This window comes from Bos taurus, chromosome 1 (assembly GCF_002263795.3).
Source record: "Bos taurus isolate L1 Dominette 01449 registration number 42190680 breed Hereford chromosome 1, ARS-UCD2.0, whole genome shotgun sequence".
NCBI lineage: Eukaryota > Metazoa > Chordata > Mammalia > Artiodactyla > Bovidae > Bos > Bos taurus.
Window position 1 is genome coordinate 57,045,340 of NC_037328.1, and position 27,465 is coordinate 57,072,804.

The 27,465-nt window shown below is 39.0% G+C and overlaps 1 protein-coding gene across 2 annotated transcripts in view; it reads right to left on the bottom strand.

Moving 5' to 3' along the window:
• SLC9C1 (solute carrier family 9 member C1) overlaps positions 1 to 20,658 on the bottom strand; it is a 114,262-nt gene extending 93,604 nt beyond the window's left edge. Inside the window, exons 1-5 of one of the 2 annotated variants that reach the window (XM_059887888.1) lie at positions 20,053 to 20,658; positions 15,473 to 15,673; positions 13,256 to 13,356; positions 10,162 to 10,290; positions 2,456 to 2,621 (exon numbers count right to left, since the gene is read on the bottom strand). In XM_059887888.1, coding sequence (XP_059743871.1) covers positions 2,456 to 2,621; positions 10,162 to 10,290; positions 13,256 to 13,356; positions 15,473 to 15,673; positions 20,053 to 20,137 — 682 coding nt within the window. In that variant the 5' untranslated portion in view covers positions 20,138 to 20,658. The remainder of the gene's footprint in view (positions 1 to 2,455; positions 2,622 to 10,161; positions 10,291 to 13,255; positions 13,357 to 15,472; positions 15,674 to 20,052) is intronic. The other variant, XM_024994298.2, reaches the window with a different exon arrangement.
• Between the last annotated feature and the right edge of the window lie 6,807 nt (positions 20,659 to 27,465).

A 27,465-nucleotide genomic window follows, 5' to 3' on the forward strand; every position in this document is an offset into this window, starting at 1 on the left:
ATTAGTAATTGTCTGACTTTCTCATACATCACTTTCAATGGTTTTAGAAATCAAACTCCATTAATGGAGAGCATTCTGATATATTTCCATCTTAATCTCCTCCATTTATGATATTATTCCAAGTTTAGATATCTATCAATTATTCTTTCTTTCTTTCTTTGCCATTCAATGTACCTGTGGGGCAACACTATAACTGAACTTCTTTAATAACTTTCAAAATGTCCATAGGAAGGAAATATTATTAAGGAAATGGTAAAAACCTTTCTTAAACCAATCAGCCTATCCTTCTGATCACAATCTAATACAGTAAGTACACTACTGGAAAAGAAGCAAAGCCAAGGCAGTCTGTCCCTGTAGAAACTCATTGCCTTCATGATCTAATTCCTCACCTGTCTCTGCATTCATGCCTTCTGCATAAGACTGAAGTTTATATTACCAAAGAGATTTTTTTTTTTAATAAGACTTTATACAAGGAGAGGCTTGAGAAAGATTTCTGCTTCTACTCTCTTAGATCCCCGCCACCATCATGGCAGAATTTCCTGGCTACTCTTCTGGAGGAATGTGAGAAATAATATGGGAGAAATGATCTTCTGGGTGAGGCCATTCTAGATCATTTAGCTCCCAGATAACCCTCTAGCTGACTGCAAATTCATTAGTGAGCCTAGCCAAGATCAGCAGAGCCCAGTTCATACCATCAAAGCTACCAAACTCATGAGAAATAAAAAAATGATCGTAGTTTTAAGCCACTACCCTTTGGAGTTATTTTTAGTCAAAGGCAAAGACAAAAACAAACCCTAACTGATACTGTTGTATAACTATTTCATCTTAGAAAATAGGGCTATAACAAAATGAATATTTGGAAATAAAGACAAGGAGCATAAGAGGAGTCAATAGATCATAAAAAGCTCAAGACAATGTGAATGTATCCATGTACTCCAAACATTAGGCCTGGCCAGATTTTATTGTTGAGAATGAAATAAAAAATATATAAAAGTCTTTCTGTGAAAACTCAGGCAAAAATATTTCCAAGAGAAAAATAAATGTTTTATACTTTAAAAATGATGCAAAATGAGGAGAAAAGCAAAATTCCAAAAGTAACGGCAAGATGACCAAAGATTACAAGAATAACTTTGTAAGTAAATCCAAAGAAAAAGATTTAAATTCAACAATGGTAAACCAGGAAGTCAATGGTTTGACTTTATAAACTCTAAGATTATAAAGTTAAGAGGATTATGGAATTCTCTCAGGTAGTACAGAACTCCTCCAAATCTTATGAGTATGAAAAGGAGCAGGAATTGACAGAGTCCCATAGCAGCAGGGTTGGGGGATAGATGCTGATACAATCTTAATCTCTTTGTCTTAAAGATCTGACTTTTCTTTATTCATATAGATACACTTGATATTTCTCCCCTACTCTCCTTCTACTTGCCTCAGATAGCTCTTTCCTTTTTAACTGTCCATTAAAAAGTGTTCCTGTGAGGGTGTGTATGCATGTATGTGCCACATTAAAATTCTATTTTAAAACAAATGTTTCCATTCTCATTATAAAAAATAGTCAAGCAAACATAAATTAGGTAATTTTTCCTTTTTTTTTGAATGTGAGTCTTAGCATTTTTTTTTTTCTGGGTTACACTGACTTGGTATTTTACTTTTCAAAAGAGGTTTCTTTCTCCTAAAACAGTGCACACTGAAAACACTATATCATTAATGATTTTATTGTTTTTGACTCTTTAGAATTTTGGTCTTAATGGTGACAAAGACTTAAAAGATAATTTTTTTTTTTACAGATAGCATTATCCAAAGAACAGCGTTTTCAACAGAAAAGAGGTGTTGGGCAATAAAAATGTTACCATGAAATACATACAATATTGTAATGCTCCCATAACTATTCTGTTGGCTCAAGGCAGACGCATGCATGAAGTCAAGCATTCCAAATAATGCCCTGCCCTACAAGGCATTGGTGGTAGAATTCTCACTTGCCACATGGGAGGCTGGGGATCGATTCCCAGCCAATGCAAAAGGCAGATTATTTTCTTTGGGCTTCCTTTGTGGCTTAGCTAGTAAAAAATCTGCCTGCAATGTGGGAAACCAGGGTTTGATCCCTGGGTTGGGAAGATCCCCTGGAGAAGGGAAAGGCTACCCACTCCAGTATTCTGGCCTGGAGAATTCCATGAACTGTATGGTTCATGCCCTCACAAAGAGTTGGACATGACTGATCGACTTTAACTTTCACTTTCATTCCACAACTGAATGTAAGACTTAAAATACTAAGTAAGCCCACCACTGGCATTTCATCCTATTCTAAGAATCACCAAATGAATCTCTATGTTCAAACCTTAGTGTCCCAGCACCCCACTTCACATAGTAAGAAGCTATAATGAACAAAGATCTTAAAACTAGACAATTTAAACATGGAATATATTTTAAATATAGGAAAAGAGAGAAATATACCTACCCAGATCTTTTATAGCAGATGAAGTCAGCATGGGATCTAAACTCACAAGTATAGCTGAAAATAATAACCATGGGGTGGTTTTCAAAAGCAATTTATTCACAGATGCCAGATACCAAAGGATTAAGGTATAGTTAATCAGAAAGCCAGGAACCGTAATGAAAACTATCTGCAAAGAAATTTCATAGATAGAAAACTCAAATTGCATTTGTATTACATTTTTAAAAGCAAAATCAGGATACTGAAGATGTAGAATCACATTAAATCCATCAAAGGGAAATTTTCTATTATATTACTTAACAACTATGTGCTTGAAACTCTGGAAATAAGGGAAAAAGTTGCAGTGAGAGTCTTAGAATCTAAGAAATACTAGTTATAGGAAATATTATAATTAAAAAACAACTTTTATACAAACTGCTACATATAAAATAGATAAACAACAGGGTCCTACTATAAAGCACAGGGAATTATATTCGATATCCTGTAATAAACCATAAAGGAAAAAACAAATTTTTAATTATCTTGATAAAGACATTGAATATAGATATGTATCTGTGAAGGTAGATACCATATAAATATACTATATGTTGCTGCTGCTGCTGCTAAGTCACTTCAGTCGTGTCCGACTCTGTGCGGCCCCATAGACGGCAGCCCACCAAGCTCACCCGTCCCTGGGATTCTCCAGGCAATAACACTGGAGTGGGTTGCCGTTTCCTTCTCCAATGCATGAAAGTGAAAAGTGAAAGTGAAGTCGCTCAGTCGTGTCCGACTCTTAGCGACCCCATGGACTGCAGCCTACCAGGCTCCTCCATCCATGGGATTTTCCAAGCAAGAGTACTGGAGTGGGGTGCCATTGTCTTCTCCAATATGTTACATATGTATAATATATATACACATTTAACAATGGATAAAAACTGAGACATAGTTTATTAACACAGAAAAAAGAAAAAAAATTTAGAAAGAGGTTACAAAAGAGTGGGGGTCAGGGGAAGAAAGAGAAAACAAAATAATAGAAAGAGTGCATGGAAATGGCAGAGGACCAGGGAAAAGATAGGAAGGAAAATTCTATTATTTCAGAAGTGGAACCTGGCCTTCTGCCTTCCCACTAGTGGGAAGTTGCCTTCTATTTTCTCTTATTCTGTGGTGGCTATTTAGCATGATTTTATGACCAAACAGACTTGGGAAAATATGCTGATTGTTCCTTGAAGTACCTGTGAGAATTCACAAATATACTCCCATGTTCACTACAGCATTATTCACAACAGCCAAAACATTAAGCAATCTAAATGTCCATCTATAGATGAATGGATAAGGAATATGCTTTATGTATATATACACATATATGGAATATTATTCAGTCATAAGAAAAAGAAGGAAATCTTGCCATTTGCCACAATATAAGTGGATCTTGAGGGCATATACTAAGTGAAATAAATTATACAGAGAAAGACAAATGCCATATGATCTCACTTATGTGTGGAATCTAAAAAAACAAATTCATAGATTTGGAGAACAGATTCATGGTTGACAGAGGCAGGTAATCAGGTTAGTTGGGAGATGAAGGTGTAAAATGCATAAAATTGGTCATAAGGCCCCAATTTCCAGTTATAAAATAAGTAAAGCATGCTAAGTCGTTTCAGTCGTGTCCGACTCTGTGCGACCCCATAGAGGGCAGCCCACAAGGCTCCCCCGTCCCTGGGATTCTCCAGGCAAGAACATTGGAGTGGGTTCCCATTTCCTTCTCCAATGCATGAAAGTGAAAAGTGAAAGTGAAGTCACTCAGTCGTGTCCGACTCTTAGCGACCCCATGGACTGCTGCCCACCAGGCTCCTCGGTCCATGGGATTTTCCAGGCAAGAGTACCGGAGTGGGGTGCCATTGCCTTCTCCGAAGTAAAGCATAGGGGCATAATATCAGTATGGTGACTACAGTTAACAGCAATAATGTATTTCATATACAGCCAACAGTATACTGATTACTCATTCCTATTTAAAACACTAGCTATTGTTGAGAAACGCCATAAGACTAGGAGAAAGATCTACAACTAAAGATATAAAGAAACCACAACAACTCAAGTGCCCATTAACAGATGAATAGATAAGGGGATGTGGTTTTTATATTCAATAGAATATTATTCAGCCATAAAAAGAATGGAAGGCAGCTATGCTCACCACTATACAACCAATGCAAGAATAAAATTCTGCCATTTGCAGCAATGTGGATAGACTTAGAGAACATTATGCTTAGAGAAATCAATCAGAGAAAGATACATACTATATATCATTTATATGTGGAATCTAAAAAAAAATACAAATGAATATATACGCAAAAGAGAAATAGATTCATAGATATAGAAAACAAATTAGTGGTTACCAAAAGAGAAAGGTAAGTGAGGTAGGGACAAATTAAGTGTATGGGGTTGACGGAATGTATAAAATAAGCAACAAAGACATATTGTACAGCACAGAGAATTATAGCCATTATCTTTTAATCTCAAAATATATGGATTCACTACATTGTATACCTGAAACTAACATAATATTTTAAATAAACTATATTAAAAAAAAAAGAAAAGAAAACACACCATAAGATGGGAAGAGGAGCCAGAAACACTATAGAGTCAAGACCCATATCCACAGTGAGTGAGCCACAGCTAGAAAGAGAATTACAATTGCAGAGTTTCTCTCTTAGAAGTGAAGAGTCCAGGCCCTGCGTCAGGATCCCCGGGCTGGGGGTACTGCACCATGATGATGATATCACTAGAACATTTGGCTTTGAAGGCCAGCAGGACTTGCTTTTGGGATAGACAGACGGCTGTGAGAAATAGAACCTCCACTCTTAAAGGGCACACACAAAATCTCAGATGCTCTGGGACCCAAGGCAGAAGCAATAATTTGAAAGGAGTCAAGGTCAGACCCACCTGCTGATCTTGAAAAGTCTTTCAGAGTGGAATGATGCCCCAGAGACATAGACACAGCTGGTAGCCATTTCGGGGAACTTGTTCTACCACGTGGACACTGGTACTGGCAAGTGCCATTTTGGAATCTTTCGTCTAGCTTATTAATCTGCAGAATCTGGCCCTGCTTGTTCGCAAAAGTATTGGAACACCTCAGGACAAGCAGCTACCTGGGTGAGGATACAGCTCTGCCTACCCGTAGGCTAGTTTCCTTAAGACTCCTTGAGTGTACAGCTAACCTGGGATACAGCCCTGTTCATCAAAAAGGCTAGGATCCAACCCCATATATCAATATACTGGCACTAGTCCTAGGATCCTCTGGGTCTCTACAGTCAGCTGGAGGAACCTAGTTTCACCCACCATCAAGCTGGCACTAGCTCCAGGACGCATCCTCACCCACCAGTGGGTAGACATGAACCCAGGAACCACAAGAGCACCAAAGCCATCCAGATGAACAGGACAGCACTTGCTCCAGGTGCCCCCCTGGATCATGGCCCTGCCCATCAGCAGGCCAATAGTAGCCCTGGCACCCCCACCACCCAGCATATCAGCAAGCTGATACCAGCTCCAAGACACTTTCGATGCCTCAGCTGCCCACCCCTGGGATTCAGCCTTATTCACCAACAGGTCAACATGAACTTTGGAGCACCCCAGGCCCTGTAATCAGCTGTGTCAGGAACTGGACCCACCAACCAGCAGGTAGACACTAGATACAGGTCCCTGGTCCCTGTATCCCTGGTCCCTGTATCCCTGGTCCCACAGAAACCCACTCCAGAACACAGCTCTGCCTACCAGTGGGCCAGCCCTAGCCCCAGGACCCCCCAGGGATCTGCAGCCAGCTGCCTGAGTCCAGGCCCTTCCCACCAGCAGCTGGCAGCATCCACACAAGGCAGAGCCTAGAAACCAACTAAACTGGGGCCAGCCACATCTATCAGACTTTCCACGGTGGTCAGCCTGATGCAAGAGATGGACCCATGTAGCTCATGTAAGAAGAACCCCTAGAGGATGTAGCCCTGGTGAAGAGAGGGGAGTGTGTCACTGTGGCACAGAGGACTTCTCCTAAAAAAGACCACTTCCCCAAGGTTGGAAAATGCGATGAACCTATCAGATACATATAAATAAGATAGTATATTAGGCAGAATGAAGCATGTGGAGTATGTTCCAAATATATATTTGAAGGAAGAAGATAAAAGCTCAGAACTAAGTGAAGTAGAGATAAGCAATCTACCTGATAAAGACGATCCAAGAATCCAGGAGAAGATTAAATGAATAGAGTGAGAAGATGGAAGTTTTTAACAAAGAGTTAGAAAATATAAAGAAGAATCAGAGATGAAGAATGTAATAATTAAAATTAAAAATGCAGTAGAAGTAATCAACGGGAGAAGGCAATGGCACCCCACTCCAGTACTCTTGCCTGGAAAATCCCATGGACAGAGGAACCTGGTGGGCTGCAATCCATGGGGTTGCTAAAAGTTGGACACGATTGAGCGACTTCACTTTCACTTTTCACTTTTATGCATTGGAGAAGGAAATGGCAACCCACTCCAGTGTTCTTGCCTGGAGAATCCAAGGGACAGAGGAGCCTGGTGGGCTGCCGTCGATGGGGTCTCACAGCGTCGGACACGACTGAATCGATTTAGCAGCAGCAGCAGCAGAAGTAATCGACAGTAGATTAGAAGATACAGAGGAATGGAGCAGGGAACTGGAAAACAGAGTACTAGAAATCACTGAAGCTGAACACAAAAAAGAAAAACACACAAAAAGAAAGGACAGTTTAAGAGATCTCTGAAAGAACATTAAACATACTAACATTAGCATAATAGTCTCTGAAGGAGAAGAGAGAGAGAGAAAGGGACAGAGGATATATTTAAAGAAATAACAGGGGAAGACTTCCCTAACTTGAGAAAAGGAAAAAGATAATTATTGTATATGCAATTAATCTTTGGTCAGTTAATCTATGACAAAGGAGGAAGAAATATATAATAGGGGAAAGACAGCCTATTTGATAAATAGTGTTGAAAAACTGAATAGCTATATGCAAAAGAATTAAACTGTACTACTTTCTCACATCCTGCACAAAAATAAATTCAAAATGGACTAAACACGTGGAAAACTTCCAGAAGAAACCATAGATAGTAAGATCCTTGTCATCAATCTTAGTAATCTTTTTTTTTGGCTTTGTCTCTTTATGCAAGAAAAACAAAAGCAAAAGTAAATAAATGCGACTACGTGAAGCTAGAATGCTTTTGCATAGTGAAGGAAATCATCAACAAAAGAAAAAGGTCACCTACTAAATGGATGAAGATATTTGCAAACAATATATCCAATAAGGTGTTAAGATCTAAAACGTACAAAGAACTCATACTACTTAACATCAAAAACAAGCAAACAACCCCATTAAGTAATGGGCAAAGGATCAGAATAGTCATTTTTCCCAAGAAGAAATACAAGTGACCGATAGATATATGAAAATATGCTCAACGTCACTAATCATCAGGGAAATGCAAATCCCTGATATCAACAATGTGATATCACCTCACATCTATCAAAAGGGCTATGATAAAAGACAACCAATAACAAGTGTTGGTGAGGATGTAGAGAAAAGGGAAACCTCATGAACCATTTGCAAAATGTAAATTGGTGCAGCCACTATGGAAAAAAGACATGGAGATTCCTCAAAAAATTAAAAATTGCACTACCATATAATCCAGCAATTCCACTTTTGGGTATTCATACAAAGAAAATGAAAATGCTCATTCAAAAAAATATGTGCACTCTATGTTCATTGCGGCATTATTTACAATAGCCAAGATATGAAGCAACCTAAATGTTCATTGATAGGTGGATAAAGAAGATGAGGTATACACACATATGCACACGATGGAAGACTACTGAGCAACAAAAGAGAATGAAATCTCGTCATTTGCAACAACACGGATGGACCTAGAGGGTAGTATGCTAAGTGAACAAACAGCAGAACAGAAACAGAGGCATAAAGAGAGCAAACAGGTAACCACCTGGAGAGGGGATTGAGAGCAGGAAAGAAATAGCTGTGGGAGATTAAGAAGTACAAACCTTCAGCACAAAACAAATGAGTCACAGGTTTGAAATGTACAGTGTGGGGAATACAGTCAAAAACTGATATTTTTGTATGGTGACATACTGTAACTAGAATTATTGTGATGACCACTTCGAAAAGTATATAAATATTGAATCACTATGTTGTATAACAGGAATTAGCACAGTGATGTAGGTCAATTATACTTCAAAAATAAATAAATAAGCAAACAAACTCATAGAAAAGGAGACCACAGTTGTGGTTGCCAGAGACAGTGGTAACCACAGGGGAAGTGAGAAGGAGAATTGGATGAAGACAGTACAAAGATACAAACTTACAAACTTCTAATTATGAGATAAACAAGTAATAGGAATATAATGTATAACATGATAAATATGATTAACATTGCTGTAAGTTATATAAGTTGTTAAGAGAGTAAATCCTAAGAATTCTCATTACAAAGAAAAATATTTTTTCTATTTCTTTAATTTTGTAACTGCATGAAATGATGGATATTCACTGAACTTATTATAATTATTTCATGATGAATATTAATCATTATGCTGTACCCTTAAACTTATATAGTGATCCAAGTTGATTATATCGCAATAAAACTGAAGAAAAAAAAGATTCTGTAAAAATTGAAAGTCCAAATGAAAAAATAAAATGAAACTGAACATGCATCTCATGTCATTAAAAAATTAGCTCAAATTAGATCATAGGCCTAAATGTGAAATCTAAACTTATTAAACTTCTAGAAGAAAACATAAGAGAAAATCTTAGTGACATTGAATTAGGAAATAATTTTTTAATATGACATAAAAACACAAATTCTAAAAGAAAAAATTTTCAATATTTGGACAAATTGGACTTCATCAAAAATAAAAACTTTTGGAAAAAAGAAAACTACAGTGGTACCAAAGCAGAGATTTATTATTTTTGATCATGAATCTAAGTCATACATGGAAGACAATGAAACTATTATGTAATTATTGAAGAACCAGCGAAAAACAATATGTAATGGATTTTTAAAAATCAATTTGATTGAATATAATTTATCTTTCTTAGGAATGATTTTTGAAAATAATGCCTGTAAAAGTCACTATATAATTTTTTTCACCTGGCATCTACTTGAGACTTTAAGAATAAAGCTATAGAAACCATATCCTACTTTTTTTCTGATTATTAATTAATATTCAAAAGAAATGTAGTATATGGAAATAACAAATAATGAGAAAATTAGTCTTTCTACTTGTACCCCATGACCTTGCAAATTACTGTCTATGCTGAAAGTCGCATCAATATTTGGACAAATTTCTAAGATAAATCAAATTAAATTGAATCATTAAAAAAAAAAGGTTGGATTAGGGATTGCCTCACTGATACATTGGTAAGGGACTGACTTCAAAGAAATTCGGAGGGAATTCTCTTGGTTGATGAAAATTTTTTATCTGGATTGGGTGATGGTTACACAGGTATTTGTCAGAACTCATCACACTGTATGTTCAAAATGTATGTACAGTACTGCATGTAAATTATATCTCAAAATAGTTTTTTAAATGTAAAAAAGAATTTTTGTAAGAAAAATTTTTTTAAGTTTTTTAAAATGTAAGAAAAACCTGAACATATATAACATGTAGTAGTTTGTGAGTAAATAATATTATTGAAAATAACACCTGCCAAAATAACTTCTTACCTGCCAAAATAACTTGTGGAGCAGGTAAACATCCATATCAAATGCAACACTAAAGATGATTACCGGTGTAAATAGATTAAAAAATAAGTGTGAATCCATCCATTGTATGGCATCTGCATATTCTTGGACCTAATAATATAAGACTGTTATTTTCTCATTTACCCATTAGTCTGTTAGCATGGAATACATGTCAGGCATTCCTATCTCTAGCAAAAAATAAAAAGACACATCACAACATAATAAGTGCTTAAGTCTTAACTCTGTTGGATTTTTATAGTTTTCCATCAGGTCATTACCAGCTACAGCAAAAAGTTAATGGACATCTTTATGTCTAGTCTTTCTTTTTAAGGAACAAACATAGGAAGTACATTGACATAGGTACTAAAGGATATGTAGGAGATTTTCAGGCATACAAGAGAAGAGATTTTGGGTAGATGGATCATCATGCACAAAATCCACAAAGGAGTAAACAATTACATCAAATTCCAGAAACTACATAATTAGCCATGGCTTATGTAAATGTGCACAGAAGAACAGTAGGAATAAGAGACTAGGAAGTTAATGCAGTTCATGAAATAATTAATTAGTGGCCTTTATCATAAAATATTTAGTTGCAATTTTTAAACCTTATTATGGGTGTCTGTAACTAAGCAGGATTCTATGGGGCCTTCCCCAGAGAGACCCCTCCCTCATAGCCTCTGCTTTAGCTCCTCTCTGAAGTATCTAAATAATAGTGTCTGACGAATATCTGCTGAGTTATTTTACAGATGCTAAATCCCCACCAAATGAAAGAAATAAACACGTCCCCTCAGGAGTCTGGTTGGAACCAGGAAATATTTGCAATGATTTTACTTTACCTCACCATCAACCAATCAGAGAATTGTGCACAAGTTGATCACATACCCTGGGACTCCCCTCATTTGCCTTGCTTTTAAAATGCTTTGCTGAAACCCATCAGCGAAGACTTTTTGAGCACTAGATGTCTGGTACTCCTCGTATGGCACCTTATAATAGATGCTTTCCTTCACCACAATCCACTGTCAGTAAATTGGCTTTCCTGCTTGACGGTGAGCAGAGATAAGTTTGGTTCATTAACACATCCATTCAACATTCACTCATGAAGGAAACACTGAGTACCTACTGGTTAGGTGATACTCTTGTATTTGGAACATAATTCTTCACTGGTCTCTTGTGTTTCTCTGTACCTTATGGGTGGAGGCACTGATCGCTTTTTTTCCAGGAATATTTTCTTTCAAGAATATTTGTATGTACTAACAGCTTTGGAAGATACAGCAAATGTCTCCCTCCAGAACAAAGGGCAGGTTTACTATCACTGTCCAGTGTAATAAGGATAATATCTCTCTCTGGAGCAAGGGGGAAGATGAGCTCACTGCCCATCATAAAATAACTCATGTTCTCTAAACTCAGATTTCCTCTCTTATAATGTAACCCATTGCGTATGCAGATTTCACCTTGCCCTCTTTACTTCTCTTTATGGGGTTCATAGAATGGAACAAGAAAATCCTAGGCTCTGGATTCTGCTATTGCCATGAGTAACAGAGTACTTTGTCTCTAGCCCAGGAGTCCCGTGTGTTTTGACAGGATTGGGAAACTGTGGCAAGTTAATTTATTAGATCAAAACCTGAGTAAAATCTTAGACCCTTCACAGTTCTAGACATAGGGGCCTTTCCTTTAAGAGTCGTTGACAAATAGGAAAGTTTATAGAAGTATTTAAAGTAACATTTATGTAAAATATCATATGATTATGAAACCTGTTCATAACAAATGAAGTAGTAACCTGCTTCTGATTTTTGCCTGGATACATGGTTTCCATTATCATTTTTAACATCACTGATATAATTTGTTTGAGAAAGTCAATCATTTTTACACACATTCCTATTTACATATGGATTAACTAAGGTTGCTGCCGCTGCTGCTAAGTCGCTTCAGTCGTGTCCGACTCTATGCGACCCCATAGACGGTAGCCCACCAGGCTCCCCTGTCCCTGGGATTCTCCAGGCAAGAACACTGGAGTGGGTTGCCATTTCCTTCTCCAATGCATGAAAGTGAAAAGTGGAAGTGAAGTCGCTGAGTCGTGTCCGACTCTTAGTGCCGACCCCATGGACAGCAGCCCCCAGACTCCTCCATCCATGGGATTTTCCAGGCAAGAGTACTGGGGTGGCGTGCCATTGCCTTCTCCATTAACTAAGGCAGGTATCGGCCAACTATGGTCCCTGGGAACGAATCTGGCTCAATGCCTGTTTTTGGTAAATGAAGTATTATTGGAATACAGCTATGCCAATTTACTTATGGACTGTCTGTGGCTGCTTTTAAATTACAATGGCAGAATTGAGTAGCTGTGATAGAGATCATACAGCCTGCTTAGTCCAGAATATGCACTATATGACTTTTTACAGAAAAAAAACTTTGCTGCCAATCCCTGGGCTAGAGGACTATTTAATGTGCCAGTAATGCATTCTACATTCCTTGTAGTAAGTATATTCTCTCTTCTCTACCTGACTACAGCTGTTCCCAACTATTTAGTATTACTGTAGATACCTTGGCTATATAGTTTGCTTTTTCTCTCACTTCTAACTCCATGTAAGAGGTTCAATGTATGTTTCTTGATATATTCCAAGCCAAGCATACAGAGAACCTCCATTCTAATGGAAAACCTATGAAACATTCCTGAGGCAATAGATTGGTTCAATGTCAGAATTCTCTTGGTAATAGAGTCTTGTATCAGTAGTTCAAAGTCTTTCTGGGTTTCTATCTTGTTAGCCAATTTCTTGTCTAAGGTTTTGAATTATGATTAAATACTCAGCTACTCACACTCTCAGTAGCTATGTGTGTATTCATTCTGAATTGCCTACCTAGTTTGAGACCTAGGCTCTGTTCTGACGATGTTAAGCTGGATTTCAGCTCTTTCATACCTGGGTCCTTTTTCTACACAGCTGATCTAATGTTATTCACATCACAAGCATATATGAACTGGTACAGCAGTAAAAAGATATGCTTATAAGTTTTCTTAAGCCATCTTTGTATGAATCTTAGATATACTCAAAAATAAAATACACATATTTACTATACACACCTTGTCAGATGTAAAACTTAGCATTTCAAAACTGCATCCAAGTAAAAATAATATCACAGGGAGAGGAATTGGAAAGTCTTTCAAGTGTTGGTTCAAAAGTGCTGCAAAAAATATGTCTATTGAAAGGCAATGAGGTATCACACTTAACAGAACTTTAATTTGTTATGACTTCTTAATATGAAGACAATGAAATATAGAAATATAGCAAGTAAGTGACGAAACAGTAACTGAAGCCCTCCCTCACACTTAAACACATAGAATCAGTATAATTGGTAATCTACTAAACTCATGCTTTACTCGTTTTATGATGTGTATTATTTCCTTAGAGTCTTTAGTAAACATTGCTAGTAATCATTGGTTCTTGGGTTACTACTAAAATATTTATAGTAATATATGTACATGCTATAAATCAGCTTTCATTTTTTAAGCAATCCAGCAATAAGGGATTGATAAATAACTAAAATGAAATATCCTGGCTGATTCTCAATATAACAATGAGGAATTAGTATAACAATGAGAAAATCTAGCTACCTTCCCTGGTGGCTCAGACAGTAAAGAGTCTGCCTGCACACAGGAGACCTGGGTTTGATCCCTGGGTCGGGAATATCCCCTGGAGAAGGAAATGGCAACCCACTCAAGGATTCTTTCCTGGAAAGTCCCATGGATGGAGGAGCCTGGCAGGCTACAATCCATGGGGTCACAAAGAGTTGGACATGACTGAGTAACTAACACTTTCACTTCACTACCTATTAGAAAACCTATAATGAATACTTAACTTTGTTCATTCCCTCAAAGTGCAATAAATAAACAATATCACAGCATTTCCTTCAGTTTAATGTTTCCTAATTCTTTGTAATACAATTCTTAATCAGGACAAAGGATGCAAAAATTGTGCTTTCTTTTGATTTCTACAGTGTTCTGTTCTTCTCAGCATATGTTACTATTTGGATAAAACCTAAGAAAACATCTGTGCTGTGCTGTGCTAAGCTGCTTCAATAGGACCGGACTCTGTGGCACCCTATGGACTGTGTCCCTCCAGGCTCCTCTGTCCATGGGATTCTCCAAGCAAGAATACTGGAGTGGGTTGTCATGCCCTCCTCCAGGGGATCTTCTCCACCCAGGGATCAAACCCAAGTCTCATGTCTCCTGCACTGGCAGACGGGTTCTTTATCACTAGTATCACACAGGAATCCCAAGAGAACACCTGCTGCTGCTCCTGCTGCTGCTGCTGCTGCTAAGTCGCTTCAGTCGTGTCCGACTCTGTGCGACCCCACAGACAGCAGCCCATCAGGCTCCGCCATCCCTGGGATTCTCCAGGCAAGAACACTGGAGTGGGTTGCCATTTCCTTCTCCAACGCATGAAAAGGAAAAGTGAAAGTGAAGTTGCTCGGTCACGTCCGACTCTTTGAGATCCCATGGACTGCAGCCTACCAGGCTCCTCCATCCATGGGATTTTCCAGGCAAGAATACTGGAGTGGGGTGCCATTGCCAAGGGGTTAAAAAGTAACTGAATCATTCAGAAGACCTATCACTGTGAAAATTCTTTTTCCAAGTAAAGAAAGATGTGGGACAGCTAACTTAAAAATATGGATGAAACTATAGTTTATGATAATACAGGTTAACAATAAAATCCCTAACCTTTGATTTCCTGTTAATCTGATTCAATTCACCACATCACTTGAATCTAACCATAACTTAGCAAGTAAGAAGGTATGAATACTCTGAGCCCAATAGAGGTGAAGAATATGAATCAGATTTACATGGTCTCCCTTCAGGGGCAGATTATTATTGGATTCATTTGATTGGAAATCTTGGGATAGAGGTATGAATTTAGAAAAAAAAAACACTAATTTCCTACTATTGTTACCTTCCTTAATTCTGCTGCTGCTGCGTCACTTCAGTTGTGTCCGACTCTGTGCGACCGTATAGACGGCAACCCATGAGGCTCCCCCATCCCTGGGATTCTCCAGGCAAGAACACTGGAGCGGGTTGCCATTCCTTCTCCAATGAAAGTGAAAAGTGAAGTGAAGTCGCTGAGTCTTGTCCGACTCATAGCGACTCCATAGACTGCGGCCCACCAGGCTCCTCTGTGCATGGGGTTTTCCAGGCAAGAGTACTGGAGTGGGGTGCCATTGCCTTCTCCTTCCTTAATTCTATATGGTGACATATACAAAATACACCCACAGAATACACTGAAATAAACAGAATTGCACCTACCTCCAATCATACAGATCAAAGACAATATTAGAATGATTTTAGGGAGTTCCTGAGAAGTTTCCAAGAATGAATGCCTAAAAACTTCCAGCCATTCATCAGTAAACTCTTTCCTATGAAAAGTGAGATTAGAAATTTGTCCATCCATCCTGTGGTTTCTCACAGGCTGTCTGAATCCAACTCTCAGGACTCTGCAAAACTTGCCTAGAACAAAAAGAAAGTTAGATTTTTCTTCTTGGTGGCCTCCTAAAGCTTTTCTTAAAAAAATAAAGAAAAAAGCCTATATTTGTCCTTATTTCCAGTAATTTCTTAGAGTTTGCCAAAATTAGGGATGCTTTCCTTTTCTACAATGTTTTCTATTTAAATAATAAAGAAAAAGTTTAGTTACTTTTTTCTCAGGATGGACAACTGAGGGGTTTGCCCTCACTTATCTGAGCTTCTGAAAGCACGTTCAGGCAGCTATTCCAAAGTGGAAAGTGGTGGAGGGGGCAGAATATTCTGATCTCTTTTCTTGTTATATCCAGAGAGAAATCAATAGACCATGATGATATTCAATAATAATATTTTATCTGCTTTAAGACATTCATGAGCTAGGTTTTCCCTAATTTTTAAATATTTTTATAGCAACTAAGGACCTAAGAAAAATATTGAAACCAAAATGATTTAAAACAGGAGAATTGTTACATGTTTCCATCGTTACTTCTTGGAAGAAGAACAAGGGCCATGATGTGTCTTGGTCTGAAGAAATAGGTGAGAGCTGCAGTCTGCCAATCTCACTTGCTCCCCATGGTAAGGAACGTTTTACATCAGGGTCTTAAACCTCATGGAGGGAATTCTTTCAATTTTATCTCTCCTAATATTGGTTTAACATTTTCTAGCATCTCTTAGCATCTCACCTTGCTGCCTTGCTAAGCAATCAATTAGTTATTACTAAACTTCCTCTCATGATCCAGCAATGACTTTTTCAGTTTCATATTTCATATACTTATACGTTTTCTTATATGCTCTCTTCTGACTATCTAAACAACCTTTTGAAAGAAAACGAATTAAATAAATATATGCTTATTGTGAACATTTTTGAAATAAATATATAAACAAACATTTCAAAAACAGCAAAAATTTTTGCACTATCATGTCATCTAGTGGCTCTTCTGTATTTTATTTACACAGTTGGGTTCATCTTTATCTAATCATACTTTCTGCTTCTTTCCACATGGTATTATATCACCAGCATCAAAGAGCCTTGCAAACACTGTGCCATATTAACAGCAATGTGAAAGCGGCAGCTCTCTGGTCTGAGTGCCCACATGCAAAGATCTGCTGGGCTGAGGCTTACAGCAGAAAAGACTCTGGGCAACCTGCTGTTGGCTTCGGTTTTCTAATTTCTATACTTTCCCAGTCTGTGTAATTTCTCTCCTTGTATTTATAACTTTCTTTGAAATCACTTGGGGAGATATGATAACACTGGTGATGAGTCTTATCCCCATGATTCCTATTTAAATCAGTCTGCATGGCAGCCTCGCTCCCCAAGTGATTTTAATGTGTAGCTAAGGTTAGTAACCACTGTGCTTCACCCAATTCAAAGGCAACCTTGCTCAATCTTCTGTCTCTAAGCCAACATTTTTTTCCAATATTCTTGAGTCAGGTATTTTGAGAAAGGGTATCAGTGTCCTTCTGGTGAAGACCCCAGAAACACATCTGTAGTTGACAAGTTTGGTGTATTATGTGTCTCAGTGAGGGAGACATATCCACCCTGGGGAACTGTGGTAGGGGGTTTCAGTAAAAGGATAGTCAGTTCAGTTCAGTTCAGTTCAGTTGATCAGTTGTGTCTGACTCATTGCGACCCCATGAATCGCAGCACGTCAGGCCTCCCTGTCCATCACCATCTCCCGGAGTTCACTCAAACTCACATCCATCAAGTTGGTGATGCCATCCAGCCATCTCATCCCTTCTCCTCCTGCCCCCAATCCCTCCCAGCATCAGAGTCTTTTCCAATGAGTCAACTCTTCGCATGAGGTGGCCAAAGTACTGGACTTTCAGCTTTAGCAACATTCCTTCCAAAGAACACCCAGGGCTGATCTCCTTTGGAATGGACTGGTTGGATCTCCTTGCAGTCCAAGGGACTCTCAAGAGTCTTCTCCAACACCACAGTTCAAAAGCATCAATTAAAGGATATTCAGTTCAGTTCAGTTCCTCAGTCGTGTCCGACTCTTTGCGACCGCATGAATCACAGCATGCCAGGCCTCCCTGTCCATCACCAACTCCTGGAGTTCACTCAGACTCATGTCCACCGAGTCAGTGATGCCATCCAGCCATCTCATCCTCTGTTGTCCCCTTCTCCTCTTGCCCCCAATCCCTCCCAACATCAGAGTCTTTTCCAGTGAGTCAACTCTTCGCATGAGGTGGCCAAAGTACTGGAGTTTCAGCTTTAGCGTCATTCTTTTCAAAGAAATCCCAGGGCTGATCTCCTTCAGAATGGACTGGTTGGATCTCCTTTCAGTCCAAGGGACTCTCAAGAGTCTTCTCCAACAACACAGTTCAAAGGCATCAATTCTTCGGCACTCAGCTTTCTTCACAGTCCAACTCTCACATCCATACATGACCACTGGGAAAAACATAGCCTTGACTAGACGGACCTTTGTTGGCAAAGTAATGTCTCTGCTTTTGAATATGCTATCTAGGTTGGTCATAACTTTCCTTCCAAGGAGTAAGTGTCTTTTAATTTCATGGCTGCAGTCACCATCTGCAGTGATTTTGGAGCCCCCAAAATTAGAAAGAACTAATTATGGATCTTGGTAATATTGGAGAAGGAGGGTCTAAGGAAGTGAGACTTTATTCTAACTTGGGTGCTGTCAGAAAGCAAGGACAATTCTGTGGTTGGGTACTCAATAACTCTTATCTATAGGGAAAGCAAACTGGAATGGGGATAAAGCTGTATTGAGTACAGAAGCAGCAGCCACTCATTTTAGACAAGAATGAGAGGTGTTTGGTATTGGATGGGTTGCATGGTGACTTGTTCTGTCCAATTTTATTATCATCTCATAGTGACCTCATTTGATTTTGATGTTCTGTGAGATTATTTATGTCAAATGAGAGAACAACATGGACTAGCTGTGAACATCACACCAGCTTGTGGTAACACTGAGTGATATCTAGCCCTAAGTGTCAGACCAGTTTCCCAGTGTCTGGGGCTGCTTTTTTTTTTTTACTTGTTGGTTTCGTTTTCCCTAGAAGAATTTCTAAATTCCTTAACCTCATTGTAACATGTTAAGAACCGGAAGTAGACCAGGGGATCTTGATAATAGTATAGTGATACAGCAGAGTAAGCTCAGTTATCCTTCTAAGACAGACATTTTTAACCTTGGCTACATATTAGAATCAGATTGTTTTAAAAATATAGGTATTTACCTGGGTGGATCCCCAGAGGTTAATTTAATTGGTATAAAGTGCAGACTGAGTATTGGGAACCTTAAAAGCTTCCCAGTGATTCTAATAGTCAGCCTATTTAGAAGCACTGCTCTAGGAGAAATCTGTGCCATTAGGGAAGAACACTGAAAGACTGGTGTATTTGCTCTCAGAATCAAACTGGTTAGTAAAATATTGTCAATGTCACCTATTAATTTTCTCACTGTTACAAAGCAAAAGGGCTTGAACAAAAAAGGAAAATATTTTCTGCATCATAGTTGTATACTCCTATATGCTCGCAGAATTTAATACAGTTAAGGAGTCGATTGTTTTCCAAACTAAAAGCAGGGATACATGATCCCATAAGCAGGTTTCTCATTTCTAAAATAGCTTATTTGAAAACCTTAATAAGTGTTTGTATATTCAATTCTAATAAAACCCTTTTATAAAAGAATAAAATTACTCCAAATCTTAATTATACTTGAACTTTAGGGAAATATAAGATCAAAATCAGCAGAATTTCACTGTTTGGCTGTGAAAACTCAAATTAGTTTCTTCAATTTCCACTCCAAATTCACCTAACAAAACTTTACTCCCACAAAATGATCTCAGGTTAAGTTAGCATGTAAATGCTAATATTATTCAAGACACTTTTAAAAATATGGATAAAGAAGTAGCAGTTTAGATTAAACAGACTTTCAATGTAATTACAATTATTATTATTCAGCTTAAATTGACTTTAAACAACTTTGAATAAGTTTATGAGTCCATGTCACATGCATTAAGGAAAAAAATACTGATTTGTCTTAAAATTGCCACATGGGTTTCCTACATTAACTTATCAGGAAAATTAAATAATGCCTCAAATCTCTTTCTGTGTGAGGTTAATAACTGTCCTCTCAAATGGCCCATGGATTTGTCCCCAACATCAGTCAGCCTTGAGAAATTCTCTTTCTCATGGTGTGGAAATCATACTGATTCACTCTGTCCCTGAAAATGGTAAATATTTCTTCCTTTTAATCACTACTTTTTGCAGGAATTAAGTGACAAAAGTATCCTGAAAAAAGTGCTGTGGAAGCCCAGTAATCTTAAGAAGCTGCAAAGTGCTCAGGATTTATGACAGATAAAAAACTGGAGTTGGACTCTCTGATCACACAACAGAGCAGGTTCTTACTCACAAACGCTGTGAAAGTAGGCGGTCTGTTGCCTTCCTAGGATTTCTTCACTAGAATGAGCCCTTCCTTGCTCTCGGCTCTGCTCCATACACCTAAGATTAGCCACGGCGACAGTGTGGTTTCCTCTTAGTGCCTTGTAAGGCAAAGGGAATAAATACTAGGTAGGTGAGCAGTTTGGAAAGTTGATACGGGAAGTGTAATGGAGGAGGGGCAGGGGCTAAGGAACAGAAAGTCACACGGAGAGGCTGGTTGATCTTCGGGAAAGTCTGTGATTGGCTGCCATAGAAAAAGTGGAAACTACAAGACGAATGGTTGCTGAATCTGTAGCTGGAATACTGTGAAAGCATTTGTTTCCTCTTTGAGGAACAAAGTACCAGCGGGGAAGGGCAATTTCCTGAATGGGAAGCTAAAGGAGACTCACCATCCAGAGCTTCAGGAGGAGTATTATGTAGTATGTAAGTGATAGGTGGAAGGTAGCTAATTCGTTCATCCAGAAACAGCCACAACCAACTGCAACCTCATTGACAGTTACTTGCTCTAAGCCCCGCCCCTGGCCTGCACCCATTGGCTTTAGGTTCACAACCCATGACTTGATTGGCTGACACAGTACAGTCTTAGAAAGTGCTGCTGCTGCTGCTAAGTCGCTTCAGTCGTGTCCGACTCTGTGCAACCCCATAGACGGCAGCCCACCAGGCTTCCCCGTCCCTGGGATTCTCTAGGCAAGAACACTGGAGTGGGTTGCCATTTCCTTCTCCAATGCATGAAAGTGAAAAGTGAAAGTGAAGTCGCTCAGTTATGTCCGACTCCTAGCGACCCCATGGACTGCAGCCTACCAGGCTCCTCTGTGCATGGGATTTTCCAGGCAAGAGTACTGGAGTGGGTGCCGTTGCCTTCTCCATAGAAGATACACAGCATCATTACCTCTGAACATCTGTGGCAATCCTTGAAGTATTAAGGCTGTTGTATTTTAAAAATAAGTAAGTACCTAAGCAAGGGTGAAAAGGAAACTCTAGAAATTGTGTTGCTATATTAATTTAAAGCTTAGGAACAGTAGATTAGTGGCAAAGAGCCAATGAACACTGTTTTCCCAGAATTCTAGTGGAAGTGAGATTCCTAGATAAGATAGAGTTGTAGAAAATTTGAAATATGAAGATACAGGTTGCTGAATTAGGAAACGAGAAAGAGAGAGAGTGGCTAGTCTAGCCGTATGATGAAGAAGGAAATGGCAACCCACTCCAGTATTCTTGCTTAGAGAATCCTGTGGATGGAGCTTGGTGGGCTGCCGTCTATGGGATCGCACACAGACACGACTGAAGCGACTTAGCATGCGTGCATGCATTGCAGAAGGAAATGGCAACCCACTCCAGTATTCTTGCCTGGAGAATCCTAGGGACAGAGGAGCCTGGTGGGTTGCCGTCTATGGGGTCGCGCAGAGTAGGACACTACTGAAGCGACTTAGCTGCTAGCCGTATGAACATAAAGTGAAAGTGTTAGTCACTTAGCCCTGTCTGACTCTTTGTGAGCCCATGGACTGTAGCCGGCTAGGCTCCTTTGTGCATGGAATTCTTCAGGCAAGAATACTGGAGTGAGCAGAGCAGCCATTCCCTTCTCCAGGGGAGCTTCCTGACACGGAGACTGAGCTCGGGACTCCCGGATTGCAGGCAGATTCTTTACCAACTGAGCCACCAGGGAAATCCCATTCTAGCCATGTAGGAAAATGCAATCAAGACAGGCAAGATAGAATTTAACTCCCCAGAGTTCCTTATCTGGGGAAATTTTTAGGAATAATAATAGACCCATTTCTTTTTTCTAAACATACTATGAAAAGGGTATTTTCATTGAAATTGCTTAGTTACAATACCATAGAGCAAATTTTCATATTCCCACTCTCATAGTAAAATATTTGGGGAGGAATACTGGAATGATTTTGAAATTAAATACTTATTTGGCATGTGTGATACTTCTTTATAATTCTACTCACTCAAAGTCTGTGAGGCTCTTTGGATGGCTACAAAAGGGATGTGCAGAGAAGAAAGGTCAAAGAATAGGGAGTGAAACGTGAACTCATCAAAGACAGAAGCAAAAGCTAAAGAAGTGCTGATCAAATGATCCTTCTGGTGGGCAGAAAAGCATTCAGAACCTTCATATGTGTACTTGTAGTGGCCACAAAACAGTAGTCTTTGTTGAAGAAAATAACCTTCCTAAAGTTAACCATGTAAATCCATTTTGGGGATGGTTAATCAAAAGAAACTAAGTAAAGCTTTTTAAAGTGATAAAGTTCACATAATGTTTTAATGAAATAAAAGACAAGATTGTTTCTGAGTAAATCATTTAAGTGGAAATATAAGTAACACATGCAGGATTGTTTTGTTGTTGTTTAGTTGCTAAGTTGTGTCTGACTCTTTTGCCACCTCATGGACTGTAGCCTGCCAGGCTCCTCTGTCCACAGGATTTCCCAGGCAAGAATACTAGAATGGGTTGCCATTTACTTCTCCAGGGGATCATCCCTACCCTGGTATCAAACTTGCATCTCCTGAATTGCAAGCAGATTCTTTACTGCTGAACCACCAGGGAAGACCTTCTATTACAGCTAGAATTAAACTAATAAATGAAGCAATCAATATACCTATTTACTTGTGAGAAATATATTTTTATTTTATTTTCTGTTCTCTGTATTTTATCACTTTTTCCAGGCCAACTGAATTCCACCCCTAAAACTACAAGGAACAGGTATCTGTATCATTCTTTTTTCTTTTTTTATTTGTGTGAATTCAATGGAAGATAATTATGGTTTGTTTCTACAGTATCTACTGTGAATGATCTTCTAAAATTCCATTATAGAAATGTTTTTGCTATGTCCCATAGATTTGGGATCCTTGTGTGTTTATTTTTGTCTTAAGGTACTTTTTGATTCCTTTGATTTTTTTCAGTAATCTATGGTTGCTTAGTAGCATATTGTTTAGCCTCTATGTATTGGTGGGCTTTTGTATTTTTTCCTTGCAATTGATTTCTGGTTTCAAAGCATTGTGGTCAGAAAAGATTTTTGATATGATTTTAATTTTCTTACATTTATTAAGACCAACTTTGTATCCTAGAATGTGATCTATCCTGGAGCATATTCCAAGTGCACTTGAAAATAATGTATATTCTGTTCCTTTTGGATGGAATATTTTCTATAATTCTACTAAGTCAATCTGGCTAATGTGTCATTTAAAGCAAGTGCTTCCTTATTACTTTCTTCCTGGTTGATCTATACATTTATCTAAGTAGGGTGTTACTCCAGGTAGCTCTTGACTTCCTACTTTTGCATTCCAGTCCCCTATAATGCAAAGGACATCATTTTTGGGTGTTAGTTCTAGAAGGTCTTGTAGGTCTTCAGAGAACCATTCAATTTCAGCTTCTTCAGCACTACTGGTTGGGGCATAGACTTGGATTACTGTGATATTTAATGGTTTGTCTTGGAAAAGAACAGAGATCATTCTGTTGTTTTTGAGATTGATCCAAGTATGCATTTTGGACTCTTTTGTTGACTATGATGGCTACTCCATTTCTTCTAAGGGATTCTTGCCCAAAATAGTAGATATAATGGTCATCTGAGTTAAATTCACCCATTCCAGTCCATTTTAGTTCACTGATTCATAAAATGTTGACATTCACCCTTACCATCTCCTGTTTGACCACTTCCTTGATTTTTCCTTGGTTCATGAACCTAACATTCCAGGTTCCTATGCAATATTGCTCTTTACAGCATCAGACTTTACTTCCATCACTGGTCACATCCACAACTGGTTGTTGGCTTGCTTTGGCTCTGTCTCTTCATTCTTTCTGGAGTTATTTCTCCACTCTTCTCCAGTCATATATTGGGCACTTACTGACCTGGGGAGTTCATCATTCAGTGTCATACCTTTTTGCCTTTTCATACTGTTCATGGGGTTCTCAAGGCAAGAATACTGAAGTGATTTGCCATTCTCTTTTCCAGTGGGCCACGTTTTGTCAGAACTCTCCTCCATGACCCTTGGGTGCATCTTGGGTGACCCTACACAGCATGGCTCATAGTTTCACTGAGCTAGACAAGGTTGTGGTCCATGTAATCAGTTTGGTTAGTTTTCTGTGATTATGGTTTTTCATTCTGTCTGCCCTCTGATGGATAAGGATAAGAGGGTTATGAAAGCTACCTGATGGGAGAGAGGGGGAAACTGAGGGGGAAACTGGGTCTTGTTCTGATGGGTGGGGCCATGTTCAGTAAATCTTTAATCCAATTTTCTGTTGATGGGCCAGGCTATGTTCCCTCCCTGTTGCTTGATCTGAGGCCAAACTATGGAGGAGGTCAATCTAATCACACTAGGACCACAGCCTTGTCTAACTCAATGAAACTAAGCCATGCCCGTGGGGCAACCCAAGACGGGTGGGTCATGGTGGAGAGATTTGACAGAATGTGGTCCACTGGAGAAGGGAATGGCAAACCACTTCAGTATTCTTGCCTTGAGAACCCCATGAACAGTATGAAAAGGCAAAATGATAGGATACTGAAAGAGAAACTCCCCAGGTCAGTAGGTGCCCAATATGCTACTGGAGATCAGTGGAGAACTAATTGCAGAAAGAATGAAGGGATGGAGCCAAAGCAAAAACAACACCCAGCTGTGGATATGACTGGTGATAGAAGCAAGGTCCGATGCTGTAAAGAGCAATATTGCAGAGGAACCTGGAATGTCAGGTCCATGAATCAAGGCAAATTGGAAGTGGCCAAACAAGAGATGGCAAGAGTGAATGTCAACATTTTAGGAATCAGTGAACTGAAATGGACTGGAATGGGTGAATTTAACTCAGATGACCATTATATCTACTACTGCGGGCAGGAATCCCTCAGAAAAAATGGAGCGGCTATCATGGTCAACAAAAGAGTCCAAAATGCATACTTGGATGCAATCTCAAAAACGACAGAATGATCTCTGTTCGTTTCCAAGGCAAACCATTAAATATCACAGTAATCCAAGTCTATGCCCCAACCAGTAACTCTGAAGAAGCTGAAGTGGAACGGTTCTATGAAGAACTATAAGACCTTTTAGAACTAACACCCAAAAAAGATGTCCTTTTCATTATAGGGGACTGGAATGCAAAAGTAGGAAGTCAAGAAACACCTGGAGTAACAGGCAAATTTGGCCTTGGAATACGCAATGAAGCAGGGCAAAGACTAATAGAGTTTTGCCAAGAAAATGCACTGGTCATAACAAACACCCTCTTCCAACAACACAAGAGGAGACTCTATACATGGACATCACCAGATGGTCAACACCAAAATCAGATTGATTATATTCTTTGCAGCCAAAGATGGAGAAGCTCTATACAGTCAGCAAAAACAAGACCAGGAGCTGACTGTGGCTCAGATCATGAACTCCTTATTGCCAAATTCAGACTTAAATTGAAGAAAGTAGGGAAAACCACTAGACCATTCAGGTATGACCTAAATCAAATCCCTTATGATTATACAGTGGAAATGAGAATTAGATTTAAGGGCCTAGATCTGATAGATAGAGTACCTGATGAACTATGGACTGAGGTTGGTGACATTGTACAGGAGACAGGGATCAAGACTATCTCCATGGAAAGGAAATGCAAAAAAGCAAAATGGCTGTCTGGGGAGGCCTTACAAATAGCTGTGAAAAGAAGAGAAGCAAAAAGCAAAGGAGAAAAGGAAAGATATAAGTATCTGAATGCAGAGTTTCAAAGAATAGCAAGAAGACATAAGAAAGCCTTCTTCAGCGATCAATGCAAAGAAATAGAGGAAAACAACAGAATGGGAAAGACTAGGGATCTCTTCAAGAAAATCAGAGATACCAAGGGAACATTTCATGCAAAGATGGGCTCGATAAAGGACAGAAATGGTATGGCCCTAACAGAAGCAGAAGATATTAAGAAGAGATGGCAAGAATACACAGAAGAACTGTACAAAATAGATCTTCACGACCCAGATAATCACAATGATGTGATCACTGACCTAGAGCCAGACATCCTGGAATGTGAAGTCAAGTGGGCCTTAGAAAGCATCACTATGAACAAAGCTAGTGGAGGTGATGGAATTCCAGTTGAACTATTCCAAATCCTGAAAGATGATGCTGTGAAAGTGCTGCACTCAATATGCCAGCAAATTTGGAAAACTCAGCAGTGGCCACAAGACTGGAAAAGGTCAGTTTTCATTCCAATCCCAAGAAAGGTAAAGCCAAAGAATACTCAAACTACCGCACAGTTGCACTCATCTCACATGCTAGCAAAGTAATTCTCAAAATTCTCCAAGCCAGGCTTCAACAGTACATGAACTGTGAACTTCCAGATTTTCAAGCTGGATTTAGAAAAGGCAGAGGAACCAGAGGTCAAATTGCCAACATCTGAAGGATCATCAAAAAAGCAAGAGAGTTCTAGAAAAACATCTACTTTTGCTTTATTGACTATACCAAAGCCTTTGACTGTGTGGCTCACAATAAACAGCAGAAAATTCACAAGAAATGAAAATACCAGACCGCCTGACCTGCCTCCTGAGAAATCTGTTTGCAGATCAAGAAGCAACAGTTAGAACTGGACATGGAACAACAGACTGGTTCCAAATTGGGAAAGGAGTATGTCAAGGCTGTATATTGTCATCCTGCTTATTTAACATATGCACAGTACATCATGCAGAATTCCAGGCTGGATGAAGCTCAAGCTAGAACCAAGATTGCCAGGAGAAATGTCCATAACCTCAGTTGTACAGATGACACCACCCTTATGGCAGAAAGTGAAGAAGAACTAAAGAGCCTCTTGATGAAAGTGAAAAAGGAGAGTGAAGAAGTTGGCTTAAAACTAAACATTCAGAAAACTAAGATCGTGGCATCTGGTCCCAGCACTTCATGGCAAATATGTGAGAAAACAGTAGAAACAATGAGAGACTTTTTTTTTTTTTCAGGCTCCAAAATCACTGCAGATGGTAACTGCAGCCATGAAATTAAAAGACACTTGCTCTTTGGAAGAAAAGTTATGACCAACCTAGACAGCATATTAAAAAGCAGAGCATTACTTTGCTAACAAAGGTCCATCTAGTCAAAGCTATGGTTTTTCCAGTAGTCATGTATGGATGTGAGAGTTTGCCTATAAAGAAAGCTGAGCTCTGAAGAATTGATGCTTTTGAACTGTGGTGTTGGAGAAGACTCTTGAGAGTCCCTTGGACTGCAAGGAGAGCCAGCCAGTCCATCCTAAAGGAAATCAGTCCTGAATATTCATTGGAAGGACTGATGCTGAAGCTGAAACTCCAATACTTTGGCCGCCTGATGTGAAGAACCGGGTCATTGGAAAGACCCTGATGCTGGGAAAGATTGAAGGTGGGAGGAGAAGGGGACAACAGAGGATGAGATGGTTGGATGCCATCACTGACGCGATGGACATGAA